The 19,478-nt window shown below is 35.8% G+C and overlaps 1 protein-coding gene across 5 annotated transcripts; it reads left to right on the top strand.

The window, feature by feature from the left end:
- Positions 1 to 4,263: 4,263 nt before the first annotated feature.
- LOC128240589 (uncharacterized) lies at positions 4,264 to 19,060 on the top strand. Of its 5 annotated transcripts, XM_052957288.1 has the most exons (17): positions 4,264 to 4,429; positions 6,619 to 6,751; positions 7,066 to 7,276; positions 8,134 to 8,321; positions 8,699 to 8,780; positions 9,400 to 9,471; positions 9,838 to 9,944; positions 10,045 to 10,135; positions 10,331 to 10,411; positions 10,786 to 10,920; positions 12,761 to 12,857; positions 13,026 to 13,108; positions 13,421 to 13,597; positions 13,817 to 13,918; positions 14,028 to 14,130; positions 14,929 to 18,388; positions 18,579 to 19,060. In XM_052957288.1, the coding sequence occupies exons 1-16, from the start codon at positions 4,279 to 4,281 to the stop codon at positions 15,861 to 15,863; spliced, it is 2,748 nt and encodes a 915-aa protein (XP_052813248.1). In that variant the 5' UTR covers positions 4,264 to 4,278; the 3' UTR covers positions 15,864 to 18,388; positions 18,579 to 19,060. The 5 variants fall into 5 exon arrangements, with proteins under 5 accessions (XP_052813248.1, XP_052813245.1, XP_052813244.1 ...); XM_052957285.1 differs by having other exon boundaries at positions 10,789 to 10,920; positions 14,028 to 18,388; XM_052957284.1 differs by having other exon boundaries at positions 14,028 to 18,388.
- Positions 19,061 to 19,478: the final 418 nt, after the last annotated feature.

The following is a 19,478-nucleotide window of genomic DNA, read 5'->3' as shown; positions in this document are numbered from 1 at the left end:
GGTAGTCATGGTCACCTCTTCATAGATACCCCAGGTAGTCATGGTCACCTCTTCATAGATACCCCAGGTAGTCACGGTCACCTCTCAAAGATATCCCAGGTAGTCATGGTCACCTCTTCATAGATACCACAGGTAGTCATGGTCACCTCTCAAAGATACCCCAGGTAGTCACGGTCACCTCTCAAAGATACCCCAGGTAGTCATGGTCACCTCTCAAAGATACCCCAGGTAGTCACGGTCACCTCTCAAAGATATCCCAGGTAGTCATGGTCACCTCTTCATAGATACCACAGGTAGTCATGGTCACCTCTCAAAGATACCCCAGGTAGTCATGGTCACCTCTTCATAGATACCCCAGGTAGTCATGGTCACCTCTCAAAGATATCCCAGGTAGTCATGATCACCTCTTCATAGATACCCCAGGTAGTCATGGTCACCTCTTCATAGATACCCCAGGTAGTCATGGTCACCTCTCAAAGATACCCCAGGTAGTCATGGTCACCTCTTCATAGATACCCCAGGTAGTCACGGTCACCTCTCAAAGATATCCCAGGTAGTCATGATCACCTCTCAAAGATACCCCAGGTAGTCATGGTCACCTCTTCATAGATACCCCATGTAGTCATGATCACCTCTTCATAGATACCCCATGTAGTCATGGTCACCTCTTCATAGATACCCCAGGTAGTCATGGTCACCTCTTCATAGATACCCCAGGTAGTCATGGTCACCTCTTCATAGATACCCCAGGTAGTCATGGTCACCTCTTCATAGATACCCCAGGTAATCATGGTCACCTCTTCATTGATACCCCAGGTAGTCATGTTCACCTCTCAAAGATACCCCAGGTAGTCATGGTCACCTCTTCATAGATACCCCAGGTAGTCATGGTCACCTCTTCATAGATACCCCAGGTAGTCATGGTCACCTCTCAAAGATACCCCAGGTAGTCATGGTCACCTCTCAAAGATACCCCAGGTAGTCATGATCAACTCTTCATAGATACCCCAGGTAGTCATGGTCACCTCTCAAAGATACCCCAGGTAGTCATGGTCACCTCTCGAAGATACCCCAGGTAGTCATGGTCACCTCTCAAAGATACCCCAGGTAGTCATTATCACCTCTTCAAAGATATCCTTTTGTAACGATGGAGTTGTGCAAGCATACTTTAAGACTACGATCCAATAGGCTGGTCGAGGGGAGATCAATGCAAACTGTACATGGATGGTTTGTGTGGTAAGGAGCCCGCTTTTTCAAGGGAATGTTCTGTGATTAGTTAAACAAAAGGTCAAATTGCTGATGGTGTTAGCAAAAGTTAGTGTTTTTTTGATGTATGAAGTTGAATGATAAGCCATAGCTGTTAGACTTTAAAGGAAATTCACTTGGTGGTTTAAGCCTCAACAAACGCCAAGATCAATCACTGCTTCAGATCCTTGATCTAACGTGATTTGCAAACAGAAGTGTATAATAGTAAGAATTAATTTGTGACACAATTCACATTAGTTCCACTTTATGTTGATATTTCCATGCAGATAAGTAACCATACTTGTATGAAAAACTATTTCTTAATTTCACCAAGCATGGAAAACTACCTACAATGGAAGTGTTTTTTGTCACAGACTCAATCATGTCATCAAAAATCCACACAATTCTTTCATATTATTTCAATCTTCTCTTCAACTTTGGCCCATTTCAGATGAACTTTTTTCAAAGCACAGTAAAAAATACCTTCATCATATAGTTTTTGTAATTTCTCAAGGTGAATCCAATTCTGTTTATCTAGTAGTTTATTCATATAATTTCAATATTCTCTTTAATTTTGGCCCATTTCCGTAGAACATTTTTTTTAAAGCACAGTAAAAAGACTTTCATCATATAGTTTCTTGTAATTCCTCAGGTGTATCCAATTTTGTTGATCTAGTAGTTTCTTCATATAATCCAATCTATTTTTGTAGATCATCTTCTTAATTTGATGTTCTTGTAATATCTCAGGTTAATCCAATTGTTGATCTAGTAGTTTTCTTCACATAATCCAACCTATTCTTGTAGATCTCTTTCTTAATCCAATGGTTTTCTGACGTTTTCTCTACATGTAATCCCATTTTTATGTTTTTTCACTAAATTAAAAGTTATCTGTTTCTTTACACAACCAGTTAAGACTTTCTTTCAAGTCTTTACTGATTCTAACCATATTTCTTACATAAATCCTGTGTATTATCTGTAGACTTCAAAATCAAGCAACATTATTTTAATTCATAGTTTTTTCAACTGAATCAAACTTAACATAACTTTTGAATCCAAAATCCAATCTTAGGTCAATGATTCCAGGTATTCAGTTGATAAACTGCATTGTTTAAGATTTAGAACTTCACATCAGGTGTCATCACCATAACTATTCATATGAAGGCATATATATATACCAAGTTTTCTAGATGCAGTCCTTTAATTAAAGTGAATCGCTTATATTTTTGGACCAAAAATTAGTTTTCCTGGTATTGCATCTGAAAACACTTATTTTATCATTATTTTATGATATAAAAATTGCAGAAAAAAATACAGTGCTTAAAACAGTATTTCGGTTTTAGTGGGGTTCGAAACCATGCTGGTAAAACCAAGAAAACAGTAGAAAACAGCCGGCTAGTCCACAAAACCACCAGGACTTTAACAAAAATGGTGGATATGTTGACCTGTTAAGGAAACATTCATAATATCATGTGATAACATGACTAATGCATTTGAAATCAAAACGATATTTAAGCAAATATCAACATTTTCTGAAGGTTCCAGCTTTTGGTAATTTTGTTTTAACACTCCTTATGATTTGCCACTCTTTATTTCGGAATTAATTTAAAAAAAAGTGCATTTAACAAATCATGAGCAGGTCACTTTAAAACATATCCCCTAGCAATGGTCACGATATAATAGAAATAGACAGTCAGTTGTCTAACAGCAGCACCTTAAAATGTGTATGTCAACTATGAACATCAGTGAAAATGGTCATATGTCATCTACAGTGCTTTAGAACGTGCCCCCCAGCTATGATCACCAGTATAGAGATTAGTGTTGTGTCGATGATTGATTATAATCGACAATTGATCAGAAAGACCTACGTCGGCAACAATCGATAGTGAAATTAGAACAATCGATTATGGAAACAAGGGATGTAGTCGCTACTGACTAGGTAAGGCCCATTCCCGGTTATATTTAAAGCGAAGACAAATCTACCGCATTCACCCGGCACTGTGGGGCCACCCGAAAGGTAAAAACAAGGCCCATTTCCCCGGTTATCCCCGGTATACCCCCGGACCTGGGGGCCGTGGTTACAATTGACTGGTGCATAACCTGTCAGTGTATCATGTATGGCTATGCTCTACTGAACAGATTATTTGCATCAATGGCTTAATTTGGTAATATTATGCACCAGTCAATTGTAACCCCCCCCCCCCCCCCCCCCCCCCAATTGCCAAAATACACACTGTCGTTTACTTAAATCCACACTGTCTCTTGTTATTTACGAAAACTCTCAACTGTCCGAATTGGGGTCCTATTCCGAAATGTTCACAGTGTTTTATGATAGTGTTATTGATACTGAACATATTTCTCTTCCTGACTAGGTTTTAACATTATTGTCACAATTAAATTGCATGCTTTTTGCCAAATGAGCTTACCTAAATATCTCGATTGTTTTCGGTTTGGTGTTTTCGGTTTGTTGTTTGGTTGTGGTCGAATCCGCCTGGTATTTTTTTTCTAAGACACAATGCATGGTTCATCGATTTTACGGAAACTGCCGGAAATTCTGGTTCCCAGCGTTATATGAATTACATATTACAAATGGTAAAGGCTCATTTGATTAACTTCATGTTGCTTAGTGCTTACTTAGAGAGGCCTGTTGTAAGTTTTTCGGTATCGGAAGTAGAGGATTACCTTATATGGAAAATGCTTAAAATAGCACATGACGTATTGCAAAGGTTACGATCTACGCACACTTCTGGAGAAATGACCCGGAAACTGATGCTTTCTGTCACGGAAAGCTCACGAGAGAGATTCGATTCGAATTTCTTGAGATTGAAACTGAGATTTAAGCTTGCTTAGATATCATCGCTGACCAAGCTTTAAATCAAAATACTACTCGCGCCTTTTTTTGAATATAATTTTGACTGAATTAAGTTCCTAGAATTATTTATCGCGTTTTCGCTTGTATTGTGAATCGTCATTTGATTTCGCGACTTTATTTTAAAAAAAACAGCAGTATTTGTCTATATTTTCTTTTCTGTCGAGATGCACATCCAGGTCGAGGAGCGTGTGTTTTCTTCCATTGTAGATTCAAGTGGATGTCTTGGTAGTGCGCTTGTGGCAGGTGATTCCAACGTACATCGTATCCAAGCAGCGATTCCAAATTGGTTCACTATTCGATGCCTCCCAGTATCAGGTACACACATTTTTAAAAGGCAAATGGATGTTATTTAAATGATTATGGCGAACTATTTTGCTTCAATATTGCATAAAGATGTTAGTGAATGTATTATGACCCAAATAATCTGCCACAATATTCAACTTATAGTCTCCTTCAGTTTTGCAGACGACATATTTCATCAACCCGAAGACCTTATTCCTTATAGTATCCAATTTGCCCTGATATATTTGATGGTTATTACTGTAAACACTGTTATGCACCAGTAAATTGTAACAACCCCCCCCCCCCCCCCCCCCCCCAGGTCCGGGGGAATACCAGGGATAGCCGGTGAAAAGGGCCATGTTTCTACTTTCCAGGTGGCCCCGCAGGGCCGGGTGACTGCGGTGTTTTTGTCATAGCGCCAAATTAAGCCGAGATTGGGCTTTATGTAGAGTCTCTGAGGTGCGGGGGCATTTGGCCGGGGTTTAACCATCAGTTCGTTCCCGCAGGGCAGGGATTTTACCCGGGGTTGGCTGGACCGAAAGTCAAAGTCCCGGCTATTCCCCTGACCCTGGGGGCCATGGTTACAATATTGACTGGTGAATTAGCGTAGCACTATTATCTCAAGGGTATTCTGTGAGGAAAAGTGTGTCCATGCAGTGTTGGCTTTCAACCCAGAACTGCTCGAACCAACTGAGCTTTCCGGACATGTAGGATTTCGTATCCAAACACTCTCTAATTTTCCCCATATTTACATTTAAGGGTGATTCTGGCACTCGGTTCTTTCTTTTCTGACACCAATAAAGACATCCGTGGAGGTAGTGAAAGTACCCAGTGTGGTGGCTGGAAACATGAATACCAGAACAATAGCACAGCCCTCTAACCAATTGGCTAGCTGGGCAGCTGGTTTTTACACATGCACACACACACGCATATACACACGCTTCATGCCTTCCACCAATAACCTTTTAGGCTGATCCAGAGATTCTTGCATTTTACTTTTGATATATCGGTATATAAGTAGTCCTGCGAGAAAGAGTGCATCCTGTGTGTGGCTTGAACCCATGATTGCACTAGCATGACATTCCAGTGATTAATTTTGTGCAAAGGCTTCTCAAGGCTGTTTCACTGGACCATAAATTTTATTTTTCCCAAAATATTCTTATTTTTTGTCCAATTTCATATTTGCAAATTATGTTGATTTATACAAATTGCAGTGAATTTTATAAAAAAAATCTTGACATGACAAACTTGTTCACAGCATAATGTTTGCATAAAGAAGTGATAACATGTCTATTTACCATTACCCACACACTGTTTACTCCACTCCGCCATTTATTTTGTAGCTTGTTCTTGCTCACACATTTTACACTCCTTGGCCCCAATTAACCTATAAGCTGATTCTGGCATTTTTACCTTTTATTGACACAAGTAAGGAAAACAATTTGGAGGAAATATTGTTTGTTTGAATAATAGCCTTCTTTTGGACTCAAACCCATGGCGGCAGGAACATTAGCACAGTTCTCTAACCTATTGAGCTGGGCTGGTGGTTCTTACCCACACAAGGTACAGATACATGTAGGCCAATATATTGCTAGAAGTAAAAATGTCATATATTGCCTTGTTTCTCAGCCATTTCATCTAAAGGTCCCTGTTAGCTCAAAGTACTTGTTAAAGTGATTGGTGTATACAAAATGTTTTTCTTAAGTTTCTAGTCAAAGACCTTCTTTCTTTTCAATTTTCCTGTTTAAACATCCCACATATCAGTCGAGGTAAACTGAATATTTTTTTTATGTATATGGACAAACAAGAACTCCACACGACCACTTTTTAAACAGTGTATTATGTGAAAAGAAAAGGAAAAATGTTTTTTTATTTAATACCAATTAAATTCCATGCGCCAATCATATCACAAGATATGGTACTGCATATTCCATTCCATATTAATCATTGAATCAAATGTTTCTTGATTGATTTGAACCATCCAATACCAAAATAATATTATTAATGCATCAGTCAATTGTAACCAGGCCCCCCCCCCCCAAGAAATGGTCCTTACCGGGGTTAGGGTTAGCAGTTTGTCCCCACAGGGCTGGGGTTAAACCCCGGATTTGCTTGACCGAGAGTCAAAGTCACCGGTATTCTGGACCCAAAGGGGGGGAGGGTCGTGGTTAAAGAAAACATAAAAACAAAAGCTACCATTGTTCAGTTTACCTCAATTGTAGGAGCCAAGTTTGTGAATGACAAGAAGGGATTTGTGGCAGTTGTGCAGCTTTCATTGAAGAAGGAGTTTTACCCATGTGTCTATATTCATCTTGGCTCCAATGATGTTCAAGCCAGAGAGGATGTGTTTTATAGGTACACATTAAATATGTTTGATTCTATTACGTAAGAAGCAGTCTTTTCAATAAGCTTCGTCAAGGTACCAGTTTTTAAAAACTCCCTTTGGCGTACTCTATTTCTATGACACACATTTTGTCTACTAAGTAACAAAACAATTTATGAAATTTTATTTAATCTCCTTTCCTCAAGTTTTAATGTTATGAAATATGTCTGATTCAAGAAAGTTATGACAAAGTGTTATTACGACTTTATAATGCTTTATTTGAAGAAGTCACTACTTGTTTGCCTTGGCTTTATTAATAGTCTAATAATGTATGTTTATTTCAAAGGAGAGTCACTGAGGTATGTGATAGTATCCACGAGACGAGTCCGGAAACTGAGATTGTTTTATGTTCTATTCTGCCACGAAAAAAGAATGACAGACGAGTATCTTCAACATTAGCGAGAGTCTTCAACAGATGGATCCAGAATGCTAACACCATGCTAATGGACATTTCAGAGGCCATCCCATACATCAGATTCCGTGGATATGGAGCTCAGGTATAAATCAACAAATTAAGTTTATGCAATACAGAAATGAAAGTTGTAGATATTTGGCAAATTTAAGATGATCCTTATTTATATAGACAGGTAGAAATATGTAACTGTAATGCATTTTTATGCCTTTGTGGATATGGGTTGTCATAATGATATTGTTTATTTCATTGGTATACATATATCATTATTATAAGTCACGTGACCTGCCCATGTTAATTTCTCATATTCCCATCATGGGCAATTTCGTACTGTCACACACTGACAGTATCGTTTTGACCGGTTGACATGATACTGTCACATAGCACGCACGTCTTAAAATAGGCATTTTTTGGTTTCCCAAGTCTGAGGTGGTAAGCGCTTATTAAAATGTATTGTGAATCTGGTTACAACCGGTGTTTGCCTTATTTCTAAACAACATTTGCAACAAAATGACAGCTAAAGTAAACAAACAATAATTACAGAATAAATTGATTAAACTTGAAAGTTGTGTTATGGTAAAAATCTTATATATCATGTATATAAATGTAACTGTGTTCGGTATAATAAAATAAATATTGCATGGCTTCCAGTGTGACAGTACATATTGTCAACATTCGGGTAAATACTGTTACCCTCGGCTTCTCCTCGGGTAACAGTATTTCCCTCGTGTTAACAATATGTACTGTCACACTGGAAGGCATGCAATATTTATATAATATTCACCAACTTTTTCAAAAACAGTATATGAGCAATATCATTATTTTTGTTTCTGTATCTCGGTTAACAAGATAGTATATTGAAGATAGCAAAGATGAAGACTTAATATTCCAATGATTGAAAAGTTTGTTAAACCATGCATTCTGTTTTTATATACAATTAAGGAATGTGCTGATGTGTTGGGTCGTGATGGACTTCATCTGAGTCGTGTTGGTGGTAGACATTGTAGTCAGGTGATTGAGGAGGATGTGTATTCCTGGAGTGAAATAGCCTATCAGCAGGATGTACATTGGAATGAAGACATACGCCAACCACATTCAGCAGAGATTGATGCATCAAGCTTTGACCAGTGGTATTTGTTTCAAATATATTTCAATTCAGCTGAGTTAATTAGTTTTTTGCCTGTGTAAAATATCCGAATATTGTCATTACCTCAGTGTTGTTTAAGGGTATAAGATGAACATGTCGTGTTGATGAATTAACATGAAATATTTTACAATGATAAGAATTATATTAAATGTTGGCATTGTTCGATACTGTCTCACTTAATTGCTTGTTGTATGATGCAAGGTTAAGTATGACTCTTGTTCGGTTTGTAATATGTTAGTCAGTTAAAAGAAGGATGTCCATTTAATTATAGTTCATATGGTGTTCCTAACTCCCTACGTCTGAGATATTAAAAACAATATTTTCCTGGTGCCTTATTTTTAGCTCTGACTATTTTCAAAGCCTGGCAGCTGCTGTTGAACCAGTCAGTGACCAGAATGTCCAGGCCAGCAAGCAGCCTCTGTACTCGGAAATAGTCCGTTTGGTAAATACAACACTTGCTCTAAATGGATGGCATTTGCTAGATGAATAGTTATAATTTATCAAAAGCATTGAATTCTCTGATAAAATGCTTGTGTTGGTTGGTAGATATAGGATGTTCATTCATAAGTTACCATTTACAGGTAATTCAAACAATTATGAACCTTTTCTAATTTGATATTCGTAACATTTGGTCAGTCATCAAGTTAGTCTTTCGGATGAACAAGCCCGAATTCATGTATAAATGCTTGGCATTTGATTTTTTTAACAAGCCCTGCAGTATAAAACCCAGAAATTGAGGAAGCCAAAAACATTTTACCAGTGCAGGGATGGGGCTTGTGCTAATATATATTTTATCTATTTTGTGTCGAAAGTAAATTAACACTTATTTACTAAGGCAAAAGTGGTCAATGTCAAGTGTTTTAACCTTAGCATGGAAGAATCAAATATGTTGTGTGTTTTTTGCCTTAATTCCTATTTCGTACCACTGTTCTTTTTATTTTGAAAATGCCTCTATTCAGAGGAGATAACAAAGGTTATTCTTAATTATAGTGACTTCATAAAACAGATGAACTGAACTTCATATTATGACCGCAAAAGGAACATTTGTTTTATTCTTACAGCCAGCAGCTGAAGTTCCAGATGTTACCTCAGTGCAGCATAATGTGAAGTTACCAAGGCGCAATGTATTGAAGGTCTCTGTTATGTTTGTTTTGTACTTAAAATATATATTATCACATAATTATTTAATAAATATAGGTAATAGTGCAAAAAAACTTATGTCAATCTGAGATTCCTGTGCTGGTGTTCTTTTTGAAAGCCTGTTAAACTGTTTCAGATGGGCAATGCAACAATTTTAATAAAATTTAATGAGCATTTACATAACTAAACTTAAATACATTCATTGATGAAAACATTTAAAGCATGTCTGTTTCTTGTCTACCTTTGGTAGGGACAAGGGTTAAACAACCTGAAACATTTCCATATTTTGCTATATTTTTATATATCCTGATTGACTTATACCCAGAAGGTAGCCAACGTTTTTTGTCATTAATATTTAGGTTGATGAATGTGCTAGATCAGCCAGACCATGTAACCACAGATCAAACAAACATCGAAGGGCAAGGCGAAGAAAATTTACGCAACACAGACAGCTGAAAGTTCAAAGGTAAATGAAATATATTTGCTGATGTTAAAGCTTCTGTTTAATTTACTTGTCAAATCAATTAATTGATGTTACAATTATGTTTCCACATGTATATTTGTAGATCTGAGCAGTATAAAGATCACGTTGAAATTCCATTGACATCTGATGTAACGGTAAAGGTGAAGGCAGACAATGTACATAGCATCTGGATGGTAAGTTACAATATTCCTGTAGTGATGTAGTTTCTTCAAAGAAGATTAAAATCAACATAACTATCAAAGTTAATCCTAATCATTTTCTGAGCCATAACAATGTCCTAGTGTTCTGATGTGTTCTTGAAATAGAGAGAAGAAACACTTTTGATGGTGGTTATGGATAATAAATGCTTTGATATCTTGCATATTTAGTGCCCGAAAGAAGACGCCATTACCACAAAGAAGCGCCTACCTGTCTGCTCTACAATGACTGGAGTTAAGAAGATAAACAAGGTAAGAACATGCTACATGAAATTGCAATTTGTAAAAAATTGCAGCATCATTTAAATTAAATACAATTCAGTTTTCCAATAATTTAATAAGAAAAGGGTAGGCAAATGCAAAACCAATGCCTTTGTTAATCTATGAGGATTTCATTCCCAGCTTCATTTAGTAAAACCAGAGTTATAGCCCTTGAGTTTGCATTATTATTATTATCATATTTTTTTTCTATTTATTTCTAAGAATGTTTTGGTGTATTGCTTTGATGCTTTCTGTTGAAATGTTTTAACGTGCAATATTACGAAAAGTGTCGAAGTGAATTGTAAAAACCTCATTTTATAACTTGAAGCAAGAAATATTGAATGCATTGTGTCCGTTAACTGTAGCAGACATGGTTTGACTGCCCCCTATGCCCAGTGAAGTGTTCTAGAGAAGATTTCCTACTGGACCATTTCTGTCGACGCCATGTACCTGGAGGGACCAAATACAAGAAGAACACTGACAATTCTTTCTGTCATCGGGTATGTTAGATATTTACTGAGTAGTACGGTAAACAAGTTTTTTTTATATCAGTGAATGAGTTTTACCTCTTAGTTTATAATTATACATTGTATAATAAATTTTTCATAGTCCTTGGCATCTTCATTTCTTACATGACTACTTTGTAAGATTTAATAAGGTGGCTATGATTAAATTGGTATATTTTGATCCCCCACCCCCTTTTCGGAAATTTCCCCCTGGCCCCTTAAATTTATTGACTGATATAAAAATGTTCAACACGGGTCTAACCGTCTTGCATATTTGTCAGGTATTGGAAACAGCTTAAATTGATACCAGCTGGTGTTGATGTAAACATTTAAATGTAAAAAGGGAGGATTGTTACATTGTGTTATGCAATAAGACAGAGCATGAACACATATCCAAATGTGATACAGTCATTTATAAAAAACACACAACCCAAACCACTATTTAAAACAAGAATTTGATGAAAATGTGGCAATAAATTTATATTGGCGTAAGATACATTGGATTGTCTACTTTCTCTATGTGACATTCCCCCCATCCCCAGTGAAAGATATGTTTATAAATGTATACTGTGAAATCATTAATGTTCGTGGGGCATTAATGTTCGTGGTTTTCGTGGGTTGGGTGATCCACGAATTCAAGATCCCACGAAATATAAACCCTTTATTCACTTTTTCAATTGCCTTGTTACGTACATACTCTAGTATATTCTTTACAGAGGTCGCAGTATACAGTGTTAAAACCTGTCTCACTGTATAACTTACGATCATTATTCTGTTAATATATTATAACTGCCTTTAATAAATAATGAACCAAATCAATTAAATGTGTTTTATGCAGCAAATGACAGTTATAAGCACGTGTTTAAACGTGTGCTGTTAATGAAAATCTCCAAGTTTACAAGATGTGCGTGATGAGTGTCCATACTCGATTTTTTTATCTAATAAAATAATTAATCGATTACTAGTATATTGAAGGTTACTAAGCATCGAACGTGACAATATACGCACCCTTTCGGTGTTTTCACAGTTTGCAAAATTCTTAATTGGCATTCAATGGCTTCCCCTATCTGTATTTATGATCAGGGTACATCTTCTTTTATTACCTTTATTCCCAATTAAATCGAGAAGTGACAAGTGAATTGGCATGTCGTACCACATTAGCGAGTGTCATAAACCGAGTGACGTAGAAGACGGAAATCACGGGCCAGCGCGTGGATATTATGCAGACGATCTAGGACGATCGCATCTTCGATTATTTTTTTTTCAAAAATGAAAATCCACGAATTCAAGTACCCACGAAATTGTTTTTTTTCGGCAAACCACGAAATTTCATGCCCACGAACATTAATGATTTCACATTATATGCATTAGTTTTGTTTATTTACTGAATCTTAATGCTCATTAGATAATCAATGATTCTTGCTTGTCAATAATTGTCAATTCATTGTAATGTTAATCAAATTTAATTGAATTAATGCCAAAAATGACAGATTTATATGTAATATTCATTATGTGCTTTCTGTCTAATAAAAGAAATTTATCAGTAAAACAAAATGGTTATTTACACTGTTCTGAAATTTTAGTCAGTTTTAATGTCAAAACCATACTTTAGTGCAAACAGGGTCCAGGAACTCAAATTATAAATTTATGATATCCTTTCTGAAATGACATTTATCTTGCTCGTTCAGTGAAATAAATTACAATATTACATTGAAAAACAAAACAAGCATCATCTATATATAATGAACTTCCCATTAGGGTAATTTTAATGTTAAAATAATAAAAAGGGATATTAATGTTTAATGAAATTATTTTATTACAATTTACGAACAAGAAATCAACGAAGAGCAGCAGAAGTCAGCCAAACTCGAAGAGCACCATTTCAACATCCAGCCTGAACCCTGTAGAAAAAACTTCACCTCCCCATCAAGGTTTAATTTCTTTCTTGGGTACTAAATCAAACATTGTTTATATAATTTTTTCATGTTATTCATGCTTCTTTTTGTCAACACTTACTTATCAACTTAATATCTGTGTAAAAATAAAAGTTATTAAGGCTCAATTGTACATGAATTCAGAAATTTGTGATTTTCTTACAGATGAATTGGATATCGCAGATCACGCCGATTTCTCCAAATTAAAATTACTTTTATCAAATGATGTTGAGCAAAATCCTGGACCTGTGAGTTATAAAATATGTTAACATGAAAATAACGAAGAGATCAAAATTTATGAAATATAAAGTTACTATTATTAAGTTAAGTGCCAACCTTCATCTTCTGCATGTTATCCTAAAGTTTGTTTATGACATTTAAAAAAATAAAACAGTTTAAACTGGTCTTGCTTTCATGACTAATATTAAGAAACATGCAATATAACAGATTTGTAATAAAAATTTTGCATTTTCTATGGTCTGAATGAAGGTAATAATTCAGAAAAAGATTAAATGATTTATTTACCATATAAACAAATTTCTTCTGTTTTTGTCCCCAAGACCTATCACTGTGAATGGAATAATTGTGGATTCATCGGGCTAACAACAACTAGAATGGGACAACACCTGCGACAACATGGACGAGAAGAGGAATGCAAATGGGCGCAATGCAATGGATTTCAGCGAACGAGCTACGAAGACCTGGAGTTACACATTATACACGACCACTTCTTTGATGTATGGTGCAAAAAAAATATTGTAATGTTTAACTTTTTTGCATGTTTATAACACTAAATAGAAAATTAAAAATGTAATGACAGGGTTTATCAATAGCCATGATGATCTCCTTAACCTACTGAGCAATAATAAATTAGCTGTGGCATTCCCTTGTGTTCATGTATGACACTGTTAAACATCTTTCTGTCAATTTTATTTCCCAAATGATTTTTTATTTAGGACAGAATCACCTTTCCTTCCCTAGATGATTGGCTGGAATATCTCCCAGAAAAAAGAATCGACCCAGAAACCACTGATTTACGCTTCTGTCCAAAACACCTGGTAAGACCTTTTCAATAGTTTCCATATTTGAACTCAATGTGGAAATAAAGGAGTCTTTTTCAGCAATATTTCACTCACAAATATGAGAAATATTCAATGTCTTTTACAGAGAAGCAAGCTGAAGTTGTTACTGTTTGATGAGGACTACCTGGACATGCCGACAAACAAATCCTACACAATGAGCGACCACCTGTGTACACTGGATTTTGAAAGTAATCATTATACTAAAAATTTCTTAAATATTGAGAAAAAATTTATTGAAAAAAGACTTTTGTTAGGTGAAGACTGGTCAGATTATAATGGTAAATTTGAGAAAAATGACACTGATTCACTTTTAAGTCCAGATCCAAAAGTCCGCAAGCACAGGCAGTTCCATGGTGGAAAATATCAATTCCACTTTGTCCAAACTTCACGTCCTGAATTAAGTTCAAATTCTCATTCTGGAACTAAGTTAAAGCCTGTAAAAAGATTAGCTTCCTGTACATTTCCAAATGAATGGTCAAGTATCTTGCTGACAAATTTACAATTCTGTTCTCATGCCATAACTATGCAGAACTTATTTCTGAATTTGATTTTAGAAGAAGGAATTGTTGATTGCAAAAAACTAAGTTTTCTTAAGTTAGAATATGACACTGCTCTATTAGCATCAGCCAAAACCTGCACCAAAGGTGTTTTTGTTTGTCATGTATTTAAAATCATTGTAGACAATGCTGAATATCTGTACATCCGCTATGTTGAGTCTGGAGTGTATGCTGGCCTAATGGAACAGAAATATTTGCAAGAAATCAAAGATACATTTCATTACACTGATAATAATATGTTTTTGCATAATACATTAACAGTGGAAGATATACAGAACATGGAATCTGATCATATAAAAGATGAAAAGCCGAATACATATAAGCCCAGCAGCAGACTTAATGATTTCTTTAAGCAAAAATTCATTCCAGGTATTGCTGATACAAGACAAATGAAGGACACTGATAATATTGATTGTTTATCCTTTGCAGTATCAATTTTGCCCTTTTCTTCAACCTCAACTGCCAAGTTTATGGATGCTTGTACTGCAGGAAAGGAAGACCGTCTTCAAGCTTTGCTTTTAGATTTTAGGCACTCAAAGTTGGAACAGGTTCCTCGAAACTCGAGGGAAATATTTCAGCAGCAATATGAAGGAGAAGAAACCCTTTTAAGTCAGTCAAAGGCATTAAATTGTTTACCAGGTGACGTCAAAAGAAAAACCGAACTATTCAAAGGTGATCCAAAATTTGCATCCAACTTCATAAACAAGAAAAAACCTCGACTCAGAACATCACTTAGATATCTTACTTTCAGTCTCTTTCTGCAGAATGAAATTAATACAATTTTCACTAAGTATAGAACATATTACCCAGATTTAAATGCGGTTCAATGTGAGGTTTTAGAAATTCCTGCACTAGAGAGGCCATCTAAGAAGAGGAAAAGCACAGCCTCTGTGAAGGTGACAAAAGATGTGGAGCCATTGAGTGTTCTGCAGGAATCAAAAAAATCTATGTATGAACAATTTTCTATTGATTTAATAGAGGATGAAAAGATATATATTCAGGTAGCTGAGGAAGACACCATGATATGTTGTATGAATGATTATAATGATTCTGGTTCTTTAAGAAAAGAAGTGTATGTTTATACCACTTGGCTAAAGCAAGAATCTGGAGACTACTTCCATTGTACCTGCAGTATATATAGAACTTTATTTGATATAGCTCATAGCCAAACTCTAAATTATTCAAACAGGAATAGCTGCATGCACTGTACATTCCTTAAGTGTATTGTTCTTCCAAATCTACAGATAGATGAAAGGGCTACAGAAACCAAAACCCGTAAATTTGTTCAGGAGGGAAAGCAGTGTGCTGGCAAGGATTTGATTGAATTAAGTGACTTTAATGGTACACGGAAATTTTCAGTTTAGGCAGAAGGAGAGACTAAACCTGTTTTTTTATCACTGAGTCACAACAAGGCCAAAGCAAATTATACTGTGACCTGTCACAATGGCGAGTGTCAATCAAAGAAGGGACACAAACGATATTTAAATAACTTGAATTCTTCCAATCTTTGCAGACATTTATTTGTGCTGAAACATAATCCAGAATCCTGGATTGATTTGCATGAAAGAAATGCCACTAATGAAACTTTTTTAGATGACCAACTACTAGATGATGAAACAAATGATGATGCTGGTGATGGTGATCCTGTTGATACTAATGACAATTTTGATCCTGAAACAGGTCTATGGAAGTATAAGTGTGGGAGCAGCCATCCAGCAGCAGCTAGAGAGAGTGATATGTTGAGGCGTAACATCATCAAACGTGACGGATGGAATGATTTGACCTTAAGTAGGCAGGCTGATGGTTCATTGAAGGGTCCCAATTTCTATCCAGATATGCCAGACAATACATGCTGTTGTGGATCTGGATGGTTGAAGCGAGATGATGATCCAGATTACTCTGAAAACGGGAAATTGATTCCTTTAGGTCGAGTTCTTACAGTTTACACACAGTTTGCGCCTGTGCAGTGTGATGTTTACAAAAGAGTCTGTTACAACCCGATAGACGACAGTCGCTGTGAACTTGCATGGAATGAAGGCCAGAGTGAATCAATTCATGTTTTTAGTAGTAAAACAGCTGCAGGTGACGAAATAGGATGGGAGTTTACATCATCAGTAATGAAAACTGGTTGCACTTTTTCAGCATACTGTCAGATGAAGGATGAACTTTACAGAACTCGTGACCCAAAGGCCAAGTTTATGGATGCATGCAACAGTTTTTTTAAAATGGTGGTTTAGTTGGGCAGCTAATATGAACATTGATTTCAGACAACCATGTGACATTTGTAGGTATGAGCCTAATAGACTGTGCTGTGATGGAACCAGAGTAGGCGTAGGTTTCCGTCATTCAAATTTCACAGAAATAAGTACACCTGATAGTTTTTTACAGACACAGCAAACATTGCATCGACGGATGGACAGATGTTACCTGAAGAATAAGCCTGGAGTTGAAAAGAGACAGATGATCGCTTATCGTGAAGCATTGGATAATATAGCCCGAACTACAGTTGCAGAATTTTAACCGTTAGATATTCCAGAAAATAATGATAGAATTAATTTACTTATGCAGGCTCTACCTGAGGAGGCTCATCAATCATTCCAGCGATTTACTCGAGGGATGTCAGAATTTGAAAGAGTAGCTTATGCATCTGTCCTTAAGATGTTGGCTACAACAGCATCTGTGACAAGCATTTTGTCACCAGAATATGCACTTTTCTTGCAGGAATTTCTAACTAATGAAAATCTTTCAGATTTTGAGTTTAACAGACAGATGTATGAGATGAGATCATTTGCTCCAGAAATACGGGACTTGACTGCAGAATCGATGTTGAACAATAACAACATTCTACCTGATGACATTAAACTTTTTCTAGTTCATCTTACTAATGAGTCTCTAAACTTACCAGTTTATGCCCCAGAGGATGCTACTTTTCAATTCGGAACATACAACCCTGAGAAGCTGGGCCGGGCTTATTACTTCAATGAACATGGTGTTAAACTGAGGAATGTACGCAAATTTCAGATAGATGAGGACCGAGCAGGCAGAAACAATGACCATGATGATGAAGCTATGGACTTTGAGCGATGCAGAAAGATTTACTCAAAAATACAACAATCAGCACCCGGCACATCTAACTTGTTTCTTTGGTTTTGTCCAGATCACGGTCATTGCTATGGATTCCACATGACAGTGGCTGAAGGCAGAAAAGATCCATCAGCTTCATTATACTCTCATCTAGCCAAACCTCCACAAGCAGTGTTTTATGACTTTGCCTGTAACTTACAGGAATATTGCCTCAACAGAGAGAGTGGGTACTACAAGAATGTTAGATTTTTTCACGATATTTTTCATGGTTATTCACACAAATGCTCTACTTCTTTTAGAAGCTCTCGACTTCAAGGATTTGAAAGTGTGAACTCAGAAATCTGCGAACAGTTCAACAGCTTCATCCAGATTCTGAAGAAATCAGCAAGACAAATGACACAATCTCATTTCTGTTTCTATCTTCAGTTCTTTATTCATGAGTGGAACAGGAGAAAAAGAGTTGCTTACAAGAGGAAAATCAGCACTGCACTAGCTGGGCTTTTATGAAATGTATAACAACTTTGATTTTCAGAGAGCTGTGCATCATAAAATGATCAAATGAACTATGTTTAATTTATATTTCATTCACTTCTTATATATATTTGTTTGACTTTCTCATTTGCGTATACTTTTGACTAGTAATTATCACTGCATCTGCAATTGTTTTCGGTTTCTGCTGTGTTTGTTAGTATGTTTCAGTTTGAGCGAACAGACTCCAACTTTGGCTTCCAGCTTTGCTGTTGAGAAAGGTCAACAAGTTCCACCAGAAGTTCCACCAGAAATACATCACGTCTTTGATTTTAATGTATGTTAATAATTATTTACATGGTTGTAAACTAAAAGTTCAAAGCATAAATATCTTATATATATATATATATATATATATATATATATATATATATATATATATATATATATATATATAAAAAAATGTTGATTGTTTATAAAGCTATGAATTAATATGTTTGTTATAGAAATTCATATCCCTCTTTCAGGTTTGAGGCAGATTTTCCACAGCGTCTTCATCCAATCTACTTGTGTCGGCATGTGCAACTACTTAATCTGAAGGCTTGGGGGGAATTGTAGCTCAGTGCTTCATCCTTTATGTGGATAAACAAAAGGGAACCAGAAGGATCGATCTAAAGACATTCTTTTCATCAATCTGTTGGTGTCAAACAATATAATTTTGATTGATCAGTCTTCTTAGTGCCTGTAGTGAACAGTATGTATTGTATTATATGTAGTATAATAATCAATTGAGTGTTGATAAATGTCTTACAATTATCGTATAACCCTTTATATCAAGTTTTGTTATTTAATTGTAGAACAGCAAAAGAAACATTTGTGGATTTTAAAAGATAAGGCAGAGACTATGTTTACACTGTAAATGTTCAACTGGTGAATTCCATTATTTGTTGCAATATCTAGATTTTGATAATGTAAGGAATGATTTCTGATTAAAGTATTACAATAGGAATCCAATCTCTGTTATGCTTAAAAATGCACTTTTACTCCCAAATTAGATATTCCACAGTTTATATGATTGTTTTTTATATAAAAAATAAGATTCTTATGAAGGATACAGAGTTGAATTTGAAAGAAGGTTGCAGGAAACATAAAGATCATAATCAATCTTTTAGCACTCACCAATCATTTAATATTTTTAATTTTAGGAATTAAATACACAGTTACAATATTGTTATCAGGAATCAATATTTTCCATAAATGCATTATTTAGTAAGTAGTTAAAGGTTTATCAGTCGAAATGTATGTTTCATACATGTGTATATTTTGATTTTGAATAAGAGTCACTTGAAAGATTTAGCTAAAAATGTTAGAAGAAGAAACTGAAATTGCCCAATTCTGTACAAATAATTAAGGTCATACATTCGCTT

Source organism: Mya arenaria, chromosome 7 (genome assembly GCF_026914265.1).
Source record: "Mya arenaria isolate MELC-2E11 chromosome 7, ASM2691426v1".
NCBI classification, from domain to species: domain Eukaryota; kingdom Metazoa; phylum Mollusca; class Bivalvia; order Myida; family Myidae; genus Mya; species Mya arenaria.
Note: the sequence above shows the minus strand (reverse complement) of the source record. Positions and strands in the feature narration are given on the sequence as shown.